Raw genomic sequence first — 20,140 nt, 5'->3', positions numbered from 1 at the left:
CACGCGCAGGACAAGTACAAGACACTCGCAGGACAAGTACAAGACACGCGCAGGACAAGTACAAGACACGCGCAGGACAAGTACAAGACACGCGCAGGACAAGTACAAGACACGCGCAGGACAAGTACAAGACACGGGCAGGACAAGTACAAGACACTGGCAGGACAAGTACAAGACACGGGCAGGACAAGTACAAGACACGGGCAGGACAAGTACAAGACACGGGCAGGACAAGTACAAGACACGGGCAGGACAAGTACAAGACACGGGCAGGACAAGTACAGGACACGGGCAGGACAAGTACAGGACACGGGCAGGACAAGTACAGGACACGGGCAGGGCACGGGCAGGGCATGGGCAAGACACGGGCAGGGCAGGACACGGGCAGGGCAGGACACGGGCAGGGCAGGACACGGGCAGGGCAGGACACGGGCAGGGCACGACACGGGCAGGGCACGACACGGGCAGGGCACGACACGGGCAGGGCACGGGCAGGGCAGGACACGGGCAGGGCAGGACACGGGCAGGGCAGGACACGGGCAGGGCAGGACACGGGCAGGGCAGGACACGGGCAGGGCAGGACACGGGCAGGGCACGGGCAGGGCACGACACGGGCAGGGCACGACACGGGCAGGGCACGACACGGGCAGGGCACGACACGGGCAGGGCACGACACGGGCAGGGCATGGGCAAGACACGGGCAGGGCAGGCTGCCTAAAGAAAACTACAGAAAGGGGCGGAGACAAGACTAGCCCCCCCTGCACAAGGAGAGAGCAGACCTGTGGGCGGGGCCCAGCAGGCTCCACCCACTACAGGCTGCCTACAGAACAGTACAGAATGGGCAGGGAAAGTACAAGACACAGGCAGGACAAGTACAAGACACGGGCAGGACAAGTACAAGACACAGGCAGGACAAGTACAAGACACGGGCAGGACAAGTACAAGACACAGGCAGGACAAGTACAAGACACGGGCAGGACAAGTACAAGACACGGGCAGGACAAGTACAAGACACGGGCAGGGAAAGTACAAGACACGGGCAGGACAAGTACAAGACACGGGCAGGACAAGTACAAGACACGGGCAGGACAAGTACAAGACACGGGCAGGACAAGTACAAGACACGGGCAGGACAAGTACAAGACACGGGCAGGACAAGTACAAGACACGGGCAGGACAAGTACAAGACACGGGCAGGACAAGTACAAGACACGGGCAGGACAAGTACAAGACACGGGCAGGACAAGTACAAGACACGGGCAGGACAAGTACAAGACACGGGCAGGACAAGTACAAGACACGGGCAGGACAAGTACAAGACACGGGCAGGACAAGTACAAGACACGGGCAGGACAAGTACAAGACACGGGCAGGACAAGTACAAGACACGGGCAGGGCAGGGTAAAACACGGGCAGGGCAGGACACGGGCAGGACACGGGCAGGGCACGGGCAGGGCACGACACGGGCAGGACAAGTACAGGGCAAGGGCAGGACATGGGCAGGGCAGGACACAGGCAGGACAAGTACAGGGCACGGGCAGGGCAGGACAAGTACAAGACACGGGCAGGACAAGTACAAGACACGGGCAGGACAAGTACAAGACACGGGCAGGACAAGTACAAGACACGGGCAGGACAAGTACAAGACACGGGCAGGACAAGTACAAGACACGGGCAGGACAAGTACAAGACACTGGCAGGACAAGTACAAGACACGGGCAGGACAAGTACAAGACACGGGCAGGACAAGTACAAGACACGGGCAGGACAAGTACAAGACACGGGCAGGACAAGTACAAGACACGGGCAGGACAAGTACAAGACACGGGCAGGACAAGTACAGGACACGGGCAGGACAAGTACAAGACACGGGCAGGACAAGTACAAGACACGGGCAGGACAAGTACAAGACACGGGCAGGACAAGTACAAGACACGGGCAGGACAAGTACAAGACACGGGCAGGACAAGTACAAGACACGGGCAGGACAAGTACAGGACACGGGCAGGACAAGTACAGGACACGGGCAGGACAAGTACAGGACACGGGCAGGACAAGTACAGGACACGGGCAGGGCAGGACACGGGCAGGGCAGGACACGGGCAGGGCAGGACACGGGCAGGGCAGGACACGGGCAGGGCACGGGCAGGGCACGACACGGGCAGGGCACGACACGGGCAGGGCACGACACGGGCAGGGCACGACACGGGCAGGGCACGGGCAGGGCACGGGCAGGGCATGGGCAAGACACGGGCAGGGCAGGACACGGGCAGGGCAGGACACGGGCAGGGCAGGACACGGGCAGGGCAGGACACGGGCAGGGCAGGACACGGGCAGGGCAGGACACGGGCAGGTCACGGGCAGGGCAGGACACAGGCAGGGCAGGACACGGGCAGGACACGGGCAGGGCAGGACACGGGCAGGTCACGGGCAGGGCAGGACACGGGCAGGGCAGGACACGGGCAGGGCAGGACACGGGCAGGGCAGGACACGGGCAGGGCAGGACACGGGCAGGGCACGGGCAGGGCACGACACGGGCAGGGCACGACACGGGCAGGGCACGGGCAGGGCACGGGCAGGGCACGGGCAAGACACGGGCAGGGCAGGACACGGGCAGGGCAGGACACGGGCAGGGCAGGACACGGGCAGGGCAGGACACGGGCAGGGCAGGACACGGGCAGGGCAGGACACGGGCAGGGCAGGACACGGGCAGGTCACGGGCAGGGCAGGACACGGGCAGGGCAGGACACGGGCAGGGCAGGACACGGGCAGGGCAGGACACGGGCAGGGCAGGACACGGGCAGGGCAGGACACGGGCAGGGCAGGACACAGGCAGGACACGACACGGGCAGGGCAGGACACGGGCAGGGCAGGACACGGGCAGGGCAGGACACGGGCAGGGCAGGACACGGGCAGGACACGGCCAGGGCAGGACAGGGCCAGGACAGGACACGGACAAGACACGGCCAGGACATGGGCAGGACAGGACACGGGCAGGACACGGGCAGGGCAGGACACGGGCAGGGCAGGACACGGGCAGGGCAGGACACGGGCAGGGCAGGACCCGGGCAGGGCAGGACACGGGCAGGGCAGGACACGGGCAGGGCAGGGCAGGACACGGGCAGGGCAGGACACGGGCAGGGCAGGACACGGCCAGGGCAGGACACGGCCAGGACATGGGCAGGACAGGACACGGGCAGGACGCGGGCAGGGCAGGACACGGGCAGGACGCGGGCAGGGCAGGACACGGGCAGGACACGGGCAGGGCAGGACACGGGCAGGGCAGGACACGGGCAGGGCAGGACACGGGCAGGGCAGGACACGGGCACGACACGGGCAGGGCACGACACGGGCAGGGCAGGACGCGGGCAGGACGCGGGCAGGGCACGACGCGGGCAGGGCACGACACGGGCAGGGCACGACACGGGCAGGGCACGACACGGGCAGGGCAGGACACGGGCAGGGCAGGACACGGGCAGGGCAGGACACGGGCAGGTCACGGGCAGGGCAGGACACGGGCAGGGCAGGACACGGGCAGGACACGGGCAGGGCAGGACACGGGCAGGTCACGGGCAGGGCAGGACACGGGCACGACACGGGCACGACACGGGCACGACACGGGCACGACACGGGCACGACACGGGCAGGACTCGGGCAGGACTCGGGCAGGGCAGGACTCGGGCAGGGCAGGACTCGGGCAGGGCAGGACTCGGGCAGGGCAGGACTCGGGCAGGGCAGGACTCGGGCAGGGCAGGACTCGGGCAGGGCAGGACTCGGGCAGGGCAGGACTCGGGCTCGGGCAGGGCAGGACTCGGGCAGGGCAGGACTCGGGCAGGGCAGGACTCGGGCAGGGCAGGACTCGGGCAGGGCACGACACGGGCAGGGCACGACACGGGCAGGGCACGACACGGGCAGGGCACGACACGGGCAGGGCACGGGCAGGGCATGGGCAAGACACGGGCAGGGCAGGACACGGGCAGGGCAGGACACGGGCATGGCAGGACACGGGCATGGCAGGACACGGGCAGGGCAGGGCACGGGCAGGGCAGGACACGGGCAGGTCACGGGCAGGGCAGGACACGGGCAGGGCAGGACACGGGCAGGGCAGGACACGGGCAGGACACGGGCAGGGCAGGACACGGGCAGGGCAGGACACGGGCAGGGCTGGACACTGGCAGGGCAGGACACGGGCAGGACATGGGCAGGACATGACCCGTGCAGGGCAGGACCCGTGCAGGGCAGGACCCGGCCAGGGCAGGACACGGCCAGGGCAGGACACGGCCAGGGCAGGACACGGCCAGGGCAGGACACGGCCAGGGCAGGACAAGGGCAGGGCAGGACACAGGCAGGACACGGGCAGGACACGACACGGGCAGGGCACGACACGGGCAGGGCAGGACACGGGCAGGGCAGGACACGGGCAGGGCAGGACACGGGCAGGGCAGGACACGGGCAGGGCAGGACACGGGCAGGGCAGGACACGGCCAGGGCAGGACAGGGCCAGGACAGGACACGGACAAGACACGGCCAGGACATGGGCAGGACAGGACACGGGCAGGACACGGGCAGGGCAGGACACGGGCAGGGCAGGACACTGGCAGGGCAGGACACGACACGGGCAGGACACGGGCAGGACAGGACCCGTGCAGGGCAGGACCCGTGCAGGGCAGGACACGGGCAGGGCAGGACACGGCCAGGGCAGGACACGGCCAGGGCAGGACACGGCCAGGGCAGGACACGGCCAGGGCAGGACACGGCCAGGGCAGGACACGGCCAAGACACGGCCAGGACATGGGCAGGACAGGACACGGGCAGGACACGGGCAGGGCAGGACACTGGCAGGGCAGGACACTGGCAGGGCAGGACACTGGCAGGGCAGGACACGACACGGGCAGGACACGGGCAGGACAGGACCCGTGCAGGGCAGGACACGGGCAGGGCAGGACACGGGCAGGGCAGGACACGGCCAGGGCAGGACACGGCCAGGGCAGGACACGGCCAAGACACGGCCAGGACATGGGCAGGACACGGGCAGGACGCGGGCAGGGCAGGACACGGGCAGGACGCGGGCAGGGCAGGACACGGGCAGGGCAGGACACGGGCAGGGCAGGACACGGGCAGGGCAGGACACGGGCAGGACTCGGGCAGGGCACGACACGGGCAGGACGCGGGCAGGGCACGACACGGGCAGGGCACGACACGGGCAGGACGCGGGCAGGGCACGACACGGGCAGGACGCGGGCAGGGCAGGACACGGGCAGGGCAGGACACGGGCAGGGCAGGACACGGGCAGGGCAGGACACGGGCAGGGCAGGACACGGGCAGGGCACGACACGGGCAGGGCAGGACTCGGGCAGGGCAGGACTCGGGCAGGGCAGGACTCGGGCAGGGCAGGACTCGGGCAGGGCAGGACACGGGCAGGGCAGGACTCGGGCAGGGCAGGACTCGGGCAGGGCAGGACTCGGGCAGGGCAGGACTCGGGCAGGGCAGGACTCGGGCAGGGCAGGACTCGGGCAGGGCAGGACTCGGGCAGGGCAGGACTCGGGCAGGGCAGGACTCGGGCAGGGCAGGACTCGGGCAGGACACGGGCAGGACGCGGGCAGGGCAGGACACGGGCAGGGCACGACACGGGCAGGGCACGACACGGGCAGGGCACGGGCAGGGCAGGGCACGGGCAGGGCATGGGCAAGACACGGGCAGGGCAGGACACGGGCAGGGCAGGACACGGGCAGGGCAGGACACGGGCAGGGCAGGACACGGGCAGGGCACGGGCAGGGCAGGACACGGGCAGGTCACGGGCAGGGCAGGACACGGGCAGGGCAGGACACGGGCAGGGCAGGACACGGGCAGGGCAGGACACAGGCAGGACACGGGCAGGGCAGGACACGGGCAGGACACGACACGGGCAGGACACGACACGGGCAGGACACGACACGGGCAGGGCAGGACACGGCCAGGGCAGGACAGGGCCAGGACAGGACACGGACAAGACACGGCCAGGACATGGGCAGGACACGGGCAGGGCAGGACACGGGCAGGGCAGGACACGGGCAGGGCAGGACACGGGCAGGGCAGGACACGGGCAGGGCAGGACACGGGCAGGGCAGGACACGGGCAGGACACAGGCAGGACACGGGCAGGGCAGGACACGGGCAGGACACGACACGGGCAGGGCTGGACACTGGCAGGGCTGGACACTGGCAGGGCTGGACACGACACGGGCAGGACACGGGCAGGACATGGGCAGGACATGACCCGTGCAGGGCAGGACCCGTGCAGGGCAGGACACGGGCAGGGCAGGACACGGGCAGGACACGGCCAGGGCAGGACACGGCCAGGGCAGGACACGGCCAGGGCAGGACACGGCCAGGGCAGGACACGGCCAGGGCAGGACACGGCCAAGACACGGCCAGGACATGGGCAGGACAGGACACGGGCAGGGCAGGACACGGGCAGGGCAGGACACGGGCAGGACGCGGGCAGGGCACGACACGGGCAGGGCACGACACGGGCAGGGCAGGACACGGGCAGGACACGGGCAGGACACGGGCAGGGCAGGACACGGGCAGGGCAGGACTCGGGCAGGGCAGGACTCGGGCAGGGCAGGACTCGGGCAGGGCAGGACTCGGGCAGGGCAGGACTCGGGCAGGACACGGGCAGGGCAGGACACGGGCAGGGCAGGACACGGGCAGGGCAGGACACGGGCAGGGCAGGACACGGGCAGGGCACGACACGGGCAGGGCAGGACACGGGCAGGGCAGGACACGGGCAGGGCACAACACGGGCAGGGCAGGACACGGGCAGGGCACGTACTCACTTCAGTATCATGTTCATGGTCTCGTTGCGATCTTTCCCTTGGAAGGGGAGCGTTCCCGTCAGCATTTCAAACTGAAAGACACAAAATTAACAAAATTACGTTTTTTTTTGTACAGCGAGAGCGAAGAATTTTTTTTTCTGGGTTGCCATGACGACGGGCGAGGTAAGCGTGTCACTTTGTAAAAAATACACATTTCAAAATCTTGCGAGGAAAAGAGGATTCTGTAACGGGAGAGAATATAAAACGCTAATAGCGGAGCAATTAGTCAGGATGTGGTGAAGTGCGGCCACTTACCGGAGACGGGGGAAGGGGTGTGATGAAGAAATTACAAAGTGAGGATTAATGCGGCACAAACATCGATCGCTCTTCATAGTAATGAATGGAGGGAACCTGAACACCAAACCCCTCCTACAGGAGACAACGACCCCATTCCAAGAGAGAGCTACAGAGCGTCCGGAAAATACTCACAGAGCTTCACTTTCTCCACATTTTGTTATGTTACAGCCTCATTCCAAAATGGATTAAATCCATGATTTTCCTAAAGCATCACAGGCTCCTCCCACGTACATAATTATCACAGGCTCCTCCCACGTACATAAGTATCACAGGCTCCTCCCATGTACACAAGTATCACAGGCTCCTCCCATGTACACAAGTATCACAGGCTCCTCCCATGTACACAAGTATCACAGGCTCCTCCCATATACACAAGTATCACAGGCTCCTCCCATGTACACAAGTATCACAGGCTCCTCCCATGTACACAAGTATCACAGGCTTTTCCTTTTATAAAACATAAAATAAAATTGTAAAAAATAATAAAATTAAAAAATTGTAAAAAATAAAGAAAATAATAATAAAAAAAAACACTGACACGCATAATCAGAGCTCTATATTAGTGCCACTGTCACATAAAAAAAAAAGCATGGGTCTTATAAAAGTATTATGAGGACCTCGGTATAAAGGGGTCCTTCCTGGGGGGAGGGTCCTTCCTGGGGGGAGGGTCCTTCCTGGGGGGAGGGTCCTTCCTGGGGGGAGGGGCATTCCCGCGATAGCACGTCGCTCTCTTTTCTATCTGATGGAATTCAGTTGAAGATTGAACGTACCATAAGAACGCCGAACGACCACCAATCGGCGCTCTGAGTGTGACCTCGCCGGTTCACCACTTCTGGCGCCATATACTCCACCGTACCGCAGAAGGAGTACGCCTTCTTCTCATGGTCCACCGACTCCTTACTCAGCCCAAAATCTGCAAGATAAAGAAGCCCCAATCATCATCATTTTATAGCAGAAAAGTGCAACCAAACCTAGAAAAGTCCCCTCCCCCGAAGATCCGCAAAACCAACATCCCCACAAAAATGTACTTCCCATTCTATACCACTGCTGGGGGTTATTATTGGTCCCTAGTACATTCCATAACAAATTCATTGAAAATAATTAATAATAACCCCCAGCATTAGCGCCAGTCGCCACAATAATACCCTCCAGCTTTAGTGCCAGTCGCCACAATAATAACCCCCAGCATTAGCGCCAGTCGCCACAATAAAAACCCCAGCATTAGCGCCAGTCGCCACAATAATAACCTCCAGCATTAGCGCCAGTCGCCACAATAATAACCCCCAGCATTAGCGCCAGTCGCCACAATAATGACCTCCAGCATTAGCGCCAGTCGTCACAATAATAACCTCCAGCATTAGCGCCAGTCGCCATAATAATAACCCCCAGCATTAGTGCCAGTCACCACAATAATAACCCCCAGCATTAGTGCCAGTCACCACAATAATAACCCCCAGCATTAGTGCCAGTCGCCACAATAATAACCCCCAGCATTAGTGCCAGTCGCCACAATAATAACCCCCAGCATTAGTGCCAGTCACCACAATAATAACCCCCAGCATTAGTGCCAGTCACCACAATAATAACCACCAGCATTAGTGCCAGTCGATAAAATAATAACTAAGTGTGTGAAAGAACCCCAATATAAAATATCCAGTCAGAACATTGGATAAAACGTCAATTAAAAGTGAGTAATATAAAATGACAGAAATACTCATCTACATGCAGATCAAGGTCTGTAACACCCGGACCCTGCACCCGGACACCGGACCCTGCACCCGGACCCTGCACCCGGACACCGGACCCTGCACCCGGACCCTGCACCCGGACCTGGACCCTGCACCTGCACCCAGACCCGGACTTACCTGTTAACTTGATATGTCCGGCTTCGTCAAGCAAAATGCTGAAAATCAAAACAAACATAAAATCACCGATCCGCATCTCCTAAAATACATCCCAACCCAACAAAACCAAAATATCGGGGGAAGGGAGCCGAGGGGCAAAAAGTACTAAATATTTACTATCCTGAATATTGGAGGGAAGGCCGAGAACTCAAAATAAGAGGATGGAGGTCATGTATGTAGATAATAAGAGGACTCACGTCCTCAAGACCTCCATATGTACCCGAGGCGAGGGGCAGAGGCGGCTCTTAGGCAAATCTTAGACATGAGGCCCCACCCACTCCCATAAATGGGAAAAATAATTCAAGTGAAAATTAGTAAAATTTATTTTGCTTAGAATAAAGATCACGATTCTCGCGGCGTAAAATCTTTCACATTATACCAAAAAAATTTGGGCTAAATTTACTGGTCAGTTTTTTTTTTTTTATTCATTAAAATAATTTTTTTCCCCCAAAAAATTGCGACATAAAATATTGCAACGACCACCATTTTATTCTCTAGGGTCGCTACCAAAAATATATATATAATGCTTGGGGGGTTCTAAGTAATTTCGTAGCAAAAAAAAAAAATTTTTTAACTTGAAAACAACTAATATCAGTAAAGGGTTTGGTGTTTAACCACTTCCCCACCGCGGGACGTCATATGACGTCCTTGACTTTCGGGGGGGGGGGGGGAGGGGAGATCGCGATTCTTGGCGATCATTCGTGCAGCTCAGGGACGCGGCAGGAGATGATCGGAGAATTTTACACACCGGATGGAAAATAAAAACAAAAGTGATGGATTTTTTTACTTTACTTTTCAGGCTTGAGGTCCCGGTAGACGATGCCCAGACTGTGCAAATGATCCAACGCCAGTGCCAGCTCTGCCAGGTAGAATTTCACATCCTCCTCTGTAAACATAACCTGATAAGAACTGTATAGATTTACTTCATGTTCTATCATTGAACTCTCATCACACCATCCCCCCCCCCCATCCCCCATCCCCCAATCCTACACAAAGAACTACTTTCCACCAAACATCATCTGCTTTCCACTAACCCATGGGTGCTCAACCTGTGGCCCTCCGACTACAAGTCCCATCATGCCTCTGCCTTTGGGGGTTGTGTTTGTAACTGTCAGCCTGGTAGTTTCTCAGCAGCTGGAGGGCCGCGGGTTGGGCACCCATGCTTGACTAACCAAATCTGAAGAGAGGCGATCAGAGGTGATGGAAGAGATGGCTTCTGCCATGTGGGGTTACATCTACTGAGGATTCATCTCCCCAACAGCTTACTGGCAACCAAAGGCCCAACCAACCAAACACCCAACCAACCAACCAAAAACCCAACCAACCACCCAACCAACCAACCAAACACCCAACCAAACACCCACCCAACCAACCAAACACCCAACCAACCACCCAACCAACCAACCAACCACCCAACCAACCCAACCAAACACCCAACCAAACACCCAACCAACCAAACACCCAACCAAACACCCAACCAACCAAACACCCAACCAACCAACCAAACACCCAACCAAACACCCAACCAACCAAACACCCAACCAACCAACCAAACACCCAACCAACCAAACACCCAACCAACCAACCAACCAACCAAACACCCAACCAACCACCCAACCAACCAACCAACCCAACCAACCAACCCAACCAAACACCCAACCAACCAAACACCCAACCAACCAAACACCCAACCAACCAACCAACCAACCAACCAACCAACCAAACACCCAACCAACCAAACACCCAACCAACCAAACAGCCAACCAACCAAACACCCAACCAAGCAAACACCCAACCAACCAAACAGCCAACCAACCAAACAGCCAACCAACCAAACACCCAACCAAGCAAACACCCAACCAAGCAAACACCCAACCAAGCAAACACCCAACCAACCAAACACCCAACCCAAACAACCAAACACCCAACCAACCAAACACCCAACCCAACCAAACACCCAACCCAACCAAACACCCAACCAAACACCCAACCAACCAAACACCCAACCAACCAAACACCCAACCAACCAACCAAACACCCAACCAACCAACCAAACACCCAACCAACCAACCAACCAAACACCCAACCAACCAACCACCCAACCAACCACCCAACCAACCAAACACCCAACCAACCAAACACCCAACCAACCAAACACCCAACCAACCAACCAACCGACCAAGCAAACACCCAACCAAGCAAACACCCAACCAAGCAAACACCCAACCCAACCAAGCAAACACCCAACCCAACCAAGCAAACACCCAACCAACCAACCAACCAAGCAAACACCCAAGCAACCATTCAACCAACCAAACACCCAACCAACCAACCAAACACCCAACTAACGAACCAACCACCCAACCAACCACCAAACCAAACACCCAACCAACCAAACACCCAACTAACGAACCAACCACCCAACCAAACACCAAACACCCAACCACCCAACCAAACACCCAACCAAGCAAACACCCAACCAAGCAAACACCCAACCAAACACCCAACCAAGCAAACACCCAACCAAACACCCAACCAAGCAAACACCCAACCAAACACCCAACCAAACACCCAACCAAGCAAACACCCAACCAAGCAAACACCCAACCAAACACCCAACCAAACACCCAACCAAACACCCAACCAAACACCCAACCAAACACCCAACCAAACACCCAACCAAACACCCAACCAAACACCCAACCAAACACCCAACCAAACAACCAACCACCCAACCAAACAACCAACCACCCAACCAACCACACAACCAAACATCCAACCAACCAAACACCCAACCAACCAAATGCCCAACTAACGAACCAACCACCCAACCAACCAACCAAACACCCAACCAAGCAAACACCCAAGCAAACACCCAACCAAACAACCAACCACCCAACCAAACAACCAACCAACCAAACACCCAACCAACCAAATGCCCAACTAATGAACCAAACACCCAACCAACCAACCAAACACCCAACCAAACACCCAACCAACCAAACACCCAACCAACCAAACACCCAACCAACCAAATGCCCAAGTAACGAACCAACCACCCAACCAAACACCCAACCAACCAAACACCCAACCAACCAAACACCCAACCAACCAAACACCCAACCAACCAAATGCCCAACTAACGAACCAACCACCCAACCAAACACCCAACCAAACACCCAACCAACCAACCAAACAGCCAACCAACCAACCAACCAACGAACCAACCACCCAACCAAACACCCAACCAAACACCCAACCAACCAACCAAACAACCAACCACCCAACCAACCACCCAACCAACCACCCAACCAACCAAACACCCAACCACCCAACCAACCAAACACCCAACCAACTAAATGCCCAACTAACGAACCAACCACCCAACCAAACACCCAACCAAACACCCAACCAACCAACCAAACAGCCAACCAACCAACCAACCAACGAACCAACCACCCAACCAAACACCCAACCAAACACCCAACCAAACACCCAACCAACCAACCAAACAACCAACCAAACAACCAACCACCCAACCAACCAAACACCCAACCAACCAAATGCCCAAACACCCAACCAAACACCCAACCAAACACCCAACCAAACACCCAACCAAACACCCAACCAAACACCCAACCAAACACCCAACCAAACACCCAACCAAACACCCAACCAACCAACCAAACAGCCAACCAACCAAACACCCAACCAACCAAACAAGCAACCAACCAAACACCCCCCTTATATCAGAGTGGCGCCTGTGGTTACAGTTTATTCTCCATATACAGTCAGGGGGAGGAATGCTGCCTATGACCCCAAGAACATCACCCCTCCCCCCCACCCCTTGGTCATTAATACGGAGTTCCACCACCCCACTGATTGGTCGGGGATCAAATACCTTTTCACTCATTAAAATGCAAATCAATTGATGACTTTTTTGTGTTTTTCGGGATATTTCTGTTGTTATTCCATGAGAGGCGGAGCCGAGAATTCATCTCTCTGATAGAAAACGATCGAAATCCGAAAATGATTCACAAATATAAACTTCCAAAAAAAGCCGCCTTCTGCTAAATGACCTAAATAACGAGGAGGCTAAAAATAGATCGGAGGTGACACGGCGCCGTCATAAACCGAGAGATCCACCACCCAGGCCGGGCGTTCCCCTCCTCCGCCCTCCTATTAATGTTTATAGAAGAGGAGAGATGTACAGAGGGGGCCCCTCCCCCACACTGCTTCATACTATAGGGTGACATGAAATCCTGCAACCTTAGTGACCTCCTATGGCCCCCAGTGTCATCCCGTGATCCCGAGTGACCTCCTATGTACCCCAGTGTCCTCCTGTGATCCCGAGTGACCTCCTATGTACCCCAGTGTCCTCCTGTGATCCCGAGTGACCTCCTATGTACCCCAGTGTCATCCTGTGATCCAGAGTGACCTCCTATGGCCCCCAGTGTCATCCTGTGATCCTGAGTGACCTCCTATGGCCCCCAGTGTCATCCCGTGATCCCGAGTGACCTCCTATGTACCCCGAGTGACCTCCTATGTACCCCAGTGTCATCCCGTGATCCCGAGTGACCTCCTATGTACCCCGAGTGACCTCCTATGGCCCCCAGTGTCATCCCGTGATCTCGAGTGACCTCCTATGGCCCCCAGTGTCATCCCGTGATCCCGAGTGACCTCCTATGTACCCCGAGTGACCTCCTATGGCCCCCAGTGTCATCTCGTGATCTCGAGTGACCTCCTATGGCCCCCAGTGTCATCCCGTGATCCCGAGTGACCTCCTATGTACCCCGAGTGACCTCCTATGGCCCCCAGTGTCATCCTTTGATCCCGAGTGACCTCCTATGTACCCCGAGTGACCTCCTATGGCCCCCAGTGTCATCCTGTGATCCCGAGTGACCTCCTATGTACCCCGAGTGACCTCCTATGGCCCCCAGTGTCATCCTGTGATCCTGAGTGACCTCCTATGGCCCCCCAGTGTCATCCTGTGATCCTGAGTGACCTCCTATGGCCCCCCAGTGTCATCCTGTGATCCCGAGTGACCTCCTATGTACCCCAGTGTCATCCTGTGATCCAGAGTGACCTCCTATGGCCCCCAGTGTCATCCCGTGATCCCGAGTGACCTCCTATGTACCCCAGTGTCATCCCGTGATCCCGAGTGACCTCCTATGGCCCCCAGTGTCATCCTGTGATCCCGAGTGACCTCCTATGGCCCCCAGTGTCATCCTGTGATCCCGAGTGACCTCCTATGGCCCCCAGTGTCATCCCGTGATCCCGAGTGACCTCCTATGGCCCCCAGTGTCATCCTGTGATCCCGAGTGACCTCCTATGACCCCCAGTGTCATCCCATGATCCAGAGTGACCTCCTATGGCCCCCCAGTGTCATCCTGTGATCCCGAGTGACCTCCTATGTACCCCAGTGTCATCCTGTGATCCAGAGTGACCTCCTATGGCCCCCAGTGTCATCCCGTGATCCCGAGTGACCTCCTATGGCCCCCAGTGTCATCCTGTGATCCCGAGTGACCTCCTATGACCCCCAGTGTCATCCCATGATCCAGAGTGACCTCCTATGGCCCCCCAGTGTCATCCTGTGATCCCGAGTGACCTCCTATGTACCCCAGTGTCATCCTGTGATCCAGAGTGACCTCCTATGGCCCCCAGTGTCATCCCGTGATCCCGAGTGACCTCCTATGTACCCCAGTGTCATCCTGTGATCCAGAGTGACCTCCTATGGCCCCCAGTGTCATCCCGTGATCCCGAGTGACCTCCTATGGCCCCCCAGTGTCATCCTGTGATCCCGAGTGACCTCCTATGGCCCCCAGTGTCATCTTGTGATCCTGAGTGACCTCCTATGTCCCTCAGTGTCATCCTGTGATCCCGAGTGACCTCCTATGTACCCCAGTGCCATTTATTGTCCTCCTGTGACTACAAGTGACATCCTGTACCCCCTCCAGTGGTTCTCATCCCTGTCCTCAAGTGCCCCCAACAGGCCATGTTTTCTACATTTCTCTTAGATAAAAATATAGCCGTCCAAAATACCCCGCCACTGATTCCGATCCAAAGAACAGTGTAAAAATAAAAATAAATAAGAAAAAAAATAATAATTAAACGCGCCCCGTCCCGTCGAGCTCGCACGCAGAAGCGAACACATACGTGAGCAGCGCCCGCATATGTAAACGGTATTCAAACTACACATGTGAGGTGTCGCCGCGATCGGTAGAGCGAGAGCAATAATTCTAGCCCTAGACCTCCTCTGTAACTCAAAACATGCAACCTGTAGATTTTTTTTAACGTCGCCAATGGAGATTTTTAAGGGAAAAATGTTGTGGCCATTCCACGAGCGGAGCGCAACTTTGAAGCGCGACATGTTGGGAATCAATTTACTCGGCGTAACATTATCTTTCACAATATAAAAAAAAAAATTGGGCTTACTTTACTGTTGTCTTATTTTTTTTAATTAAAAAAAAAGTAATGTTTTGTTTTTTAAAAAAAAAAAAAAGTGCGCTTGTAAAGTCCGCTGCGCAAATACGGATTTTTTTTACAATATTATTATTATTTATGTATTGTATACATTTTTTTATTATTATTTATGTTTATGTAATATATATATATATATATATATATCTATATTTTTTTTTACATTATTATTATAATTTATGTTTATGTATTTTATACATTTTTTTATTATTATTTATGTTCATGTCATATATATATATATATCTCTATATATTTTTTTTTACAATATTATTATTATTTATGTATTGTATACATTTTTTTATTATTATTTATGTTTATGTAATTTATATATCTATATATTTTTTTTTACAATATTATTATTATTTATGTTTATGTAATATATATATATATATCTATATATATATTTTTTTTTACAATATTATTATTATTTATGTATTATATATGTTTGGGGGTCCGAAGTAATTTTCTTGGAAAAAATAAATAAAATATTTTAACTTTGTAAACAGCAAGTTTGAAAAAGAGGCGCGGTCTTAAAGTGGTTAACTTGGTTTTTTTTTTAATGTAATTTCTATTCTATAACCGTTATTGTCTCACGTTTTCTTTCCTTTTAGTCGCTTGCTGACAAATCACGTACATGTAGGCGATGGGTTATACCGGGTTTATAGCTGGATCTGTCACCCAGAACCCCCGTTAACAACATTCGCAGCCAGCCAGGCTCTGTAAAGTGAAAGCAATCCCAGAAGCCAATTAGCCGCTGGATTGCTTTTACAGGTGTGGTGGAAAATCCTGTATAATAATAATAATAATAATAATAATAACAGTTTGAGGGGTTCCAAGTAATTTTTCTAGCAAAAGAAGATTTTTACATGTAGTCAGAAATGGTCAGGGTGGCGAGGGATTAAAAATCATTAAAGTTGCATTTAAAAAAAAAAAAAAAAAAAACGTTTGGCTGTGCAAATACCGTTTGTGGCATATGGACGGGATCCGCCCACACGCCTGGACCAGCACCCGGGCGCTCAGCCTATTAGCAATTGCAACGACCACTATTTTATTCTCTATTTTATCTATTTTATTTATTTATTTTATTCTCTATTTTATTTATTTTATTCTCTATTTTATCTATTTATTTTATTCTCTATTTTATTTATTTTATTTATTTATTTTATTCTACATTTAATTTATTTTATCTATTTTATTTATTTATTTTATTCTCTATTTTATTTATTTCATTTATTTATTTTTTTATCTATTTTATTTATTTATTTTATTCTCTATTTTATCCATTTTATTTATTTTATTTTATTCTCTATTTTATTTATTTTATTCTCCATTTTATTTATTTATTTTATTCTCTATTTTATTTATTTAATCTATTTTATTTATTTATTTTATTCTCTATTTTATCTATTTTATTTATTTATTTTATTCTCTATTTTATTTATTTTTCATTTTGATTATTTTATCTATTTTATTTATTTATTTTATTCTCTATTTTATTTATTTATTTTATTCTCTATTTTATTTATTTTATCCATTTCATTTATTTATTTTATTCTCTATTTATTTTATTTTATCTATTTCATTTATTTATTTTATTCTCTATTTTATTTATTCTCTTTTATTTATTTTATTCTCCATTTTATTTATTTATTTTATTCTCTATTTTATTCTCTATTTTATCTATTTTATTTATTTATTTTATTCTCTATTTTGTCTATTTTATTTATTTATTGTATTCTCTATTTTATTTATTTTATTTATTTATTTTATTCTCCATTTTATTTATTTTATCTATTTTATTTATTTATTTTATTCTCTATTTTATTTATTTTATCTATTTTATTTATTTATTTTATTCTCTGCTAAAACATTTTTAAAAAATAAAACATTTTATTCATGAATGTGTCTTGTTTATGAAATGACACCACAAAGCTTTGCACAGTAATTTACAAAATGAAAGAACATTTTTTTTTTTTTTCTTTTTTCCCCCAATTTTAAATTTTACAACCACTTGAAGAGCTGCCATTTTTTGTTTACAAGTAAAAAAATCTGTATTTTTTATTTATTTTTTTGCTTGAAAATGACTCGGAACCCCCCAAACATTATCAATGTATTTCTGGTAACAATGTGAAGATTTCGGCGCGGCGCCGCGGAGGTGAACTCCACGTAAAGGTCTTATTTACACTTTCAGATTTCTTTGCGTCTTCCGTAGAATTTGCCTGAAATTGTTTTTTTTGGAAAAATTCCTAAATAAAAAAAAAATCCAGGAGAAGAAGAACATCTGCCGAGTCCGGGCTCTGAGTCCTTCCTGGCAGCCCGCGGAGCCCCCCACCTTCGCTAATCTGTATTCTGCTATAAATGATGTAAATCTCCCACAAGCCTCAGAGTGCTGCCACTGTGGGAGGGGGAGGGGGCGCCGGGGCCTGTTCCTGGAATGACGTCTATGGCGCTGGGTACAGCTGGTGCTGGCTGGTGGCTCGCGGGCATGTGGGAATCAGCGGGCGGAGATTCATCGCAAAGAAAGGAGCCGAAAAACAAAAACCGGTTCAAATAAAATGTAAAGAGATAAAGTGTCCTTCCCTGTGATATCCATGGATGGGGGAGGGGGCACAGCACACCACTGAAGGAGCCACGGCTTGGATCTGATTGGTTGTTATGGGTCACATTTTTCTGAACCACATTTATTAAAGTGGAACTCCACTGTCATTTTGTACTTTAGAGGTTTAATATCAACATTCACCGCCAGGTCATTTCTAAAGGAGAAGTACGGGGAAAGCTCATTCCTGTAACCAGCTTTCAGCAGACAGCAGGCTGAAGCCCGCTGTCGGCTGATGACACAGAGCCAGGCCAAGCTCGGCCCTGGCTCTTTTTGGGATCTCACAGAGCCCCCTCCCACAGCCCAACGCAAAGCCCCTCCCACAGCCCAAAGCCCCCCACAGCCCAACGCAGAGCCCCCCCACAGCCCAAAGCAAAGCCCCTCCCACAGCCCAACGCAGAGCCCCCCCCACAGCCCAACGCAGAGCCCCCCCCCACAGCCCAACGCAGAGCCCCCCCCCACAGCCCAACGCAGAGCCCCCCCCCACAGCCCAACGCAGAGCCCCCCCCACAGCCCAACGCAGAGCCCCCTCCCACAGCCTGGCACAGAGCCCTCCCACAGCCTGGCATAGAGCCCCCCCACAGCCCAACGCAAAGCCCCCTCCCACAGCCTGGCACAGAGCCCCCCCACAGCCCAACGCAAAGCCCCCTCCCACAGCCTGGCACAGAGCCCCCCCACAGCCCAACGCAAAGCCCCCTCCCACAGCCCAACGCAGAGCCCCCTCCCACAGCCCAACGCAGAGCCCCCTCCCACAGCCCAACGCAGAGCCCCCTCCCACAGCCCAACGCAGAGCCCCCTCCCACAGCCTGGTACAGAGCCCCCCCCCCACAGCCCAACGCAGAGCCCCCCCCACAGCCCAACGCAGAGCCCCCTCCCACAGCCTGGCACAGAGCCCTCCCACAGCCTGGCATAGAGCCCCCCCACAGCCCAACGCAAAGCCCCCTCCCACAGCCTGGCACAGAGCCCCCCCACAGCCCAACGCAAAGCCCCCTCCCACAGCCCAACGCAGAGCCCCTTCCCACAGCCCAACGCAGAGCCCCCTCCCACAGCCCAACGCAGAGCCCCCTCCCACAGCCTGGCACAGAGCCCCCCCACAGCCCAACGCAAAGCCCCCTCCCACAGCCTGGCACAGAGCCCCCCCACAGCCCAACGCAAAGCCCCCTCCCACAGCCCAACGCAGAGCCCCTTCCCACAGCCCAACGCAGAGCCCCCCCCCACAGCCCAACGCAGAGCCCCCTCCCACAGCCCAACGCAGAGCCCCCTCCCACAGCCTGGTACAGAGCCCCCCCCCACAGCCCAACGCAGAGCCCCCCACAGCCCAACGCAGAGCCCCCTCCCACAGCCTGGTACAGAGCCCCCCCCACAGCCCAACGCAGAGCCCCCCTCACAGCCCAACTCAGACCCCCCCACAGCCCAACGTAGAACCCCCTCCCACAGCCCAACGCAGAGCCCCCCCCCATAGCCTCCAACGCAGAGCCCCCACCCCACAGCCTCCAACGCAGAGCCCCTCCACAAACAGGCCAGCGCAGAGTTCCCCCCCCCCCACAGCACAGAGCCGCCTCCACAGCTCAGCACAGACCCCCCCTCCACAGCTCCCAATGCAGTGCCCCCTTCACAAACAAGCCAGTGCAGAGGCCCCTCCACATCCCACAACGCAGAGCCCCTCCACAAACAGGCCAGCGCAGAGTCCCCCCACAGCACAGAGCCCCCCACAGCCCAGCGCGGACCCCTCCCCCCCACAGCTCCCAACGCAGAGCCCCCTCCACAAACAGGCCTGCGCAGAGCCCCCCCCACCACCACAGCCCAGCGCCCCCCCCAAAGCACAGAACTCCCTCCACAGCGCACAGCCCCCTCCACATCCCCAAACGCAGAGCCCCTCCACAAACAGGCCAGCGCAGAGTCCTCCCCCCACAGCACAGAGCCCCTTCCACAGCCCAGAGCCAAGCGCAGACCCCCCCCCACGGCTCCCAAGGCAGAGCCCCTCCACAAACAGGCCAGTGCAGAGCC

General features: G+C 54.8%; 1 protein-coding gene across 3 annotated transcripts in view; it reads right to left on the bottom strand.

The window, feature by feature from the left end:
* LOC120922715 (ribosomal protein S6 kinase alpha-6) overlaps nt 1-20,140 on the bottom strand; it is a 61,841-nt gene that overhangs the window by 27,734 nt on the left and 13,967 nt on the right. For 2 of the 3 annotated variants that reach the window (XM_040334752.1, XM_040334751.1), the window contains 4 exons: nt 9,850-9,956; nt 9,019-9,056; nt 7,924-8,066; nt 6,818-6,888 (listed from right to left, as the gene is read on the bottom strand). In XM_040334752.1, coding sequence (XP_040190686.1) covers nt 6,818-6,888; nt 7,924-8,066; nt 9,019-9,056; nt 9,850-9,956 — 359 coding nt within the window. Of the gene's footprint in view, nt 1-6,817; nt 6,889-7,923; nt 8,067-9,018; nt 9,057-9,849; nt 9,967-20,140 lie in introns of all 3 variants that reach the window. The other variant, XM_040334753.1, reaches the window with a different exon arrangement.

Source organism: Rana temporaria, unplaced genomic scaffold, assembly GCF_905171775.1.
Source record: "Rana temporaria unplaced genomic scaffold, aRanTem1.1, whole genome shotgun sequence".
NCBI classification, from domain to species: Eukaryota; Metazoa; Chordata; class Amphibia; order Anura; family Ranidae; genus Rana; species Rana temporaria.
Note: the sequence above shows the minus strand (reverse complement) of the source record. Positions and strands in the feature narration are given on the sequence as shown.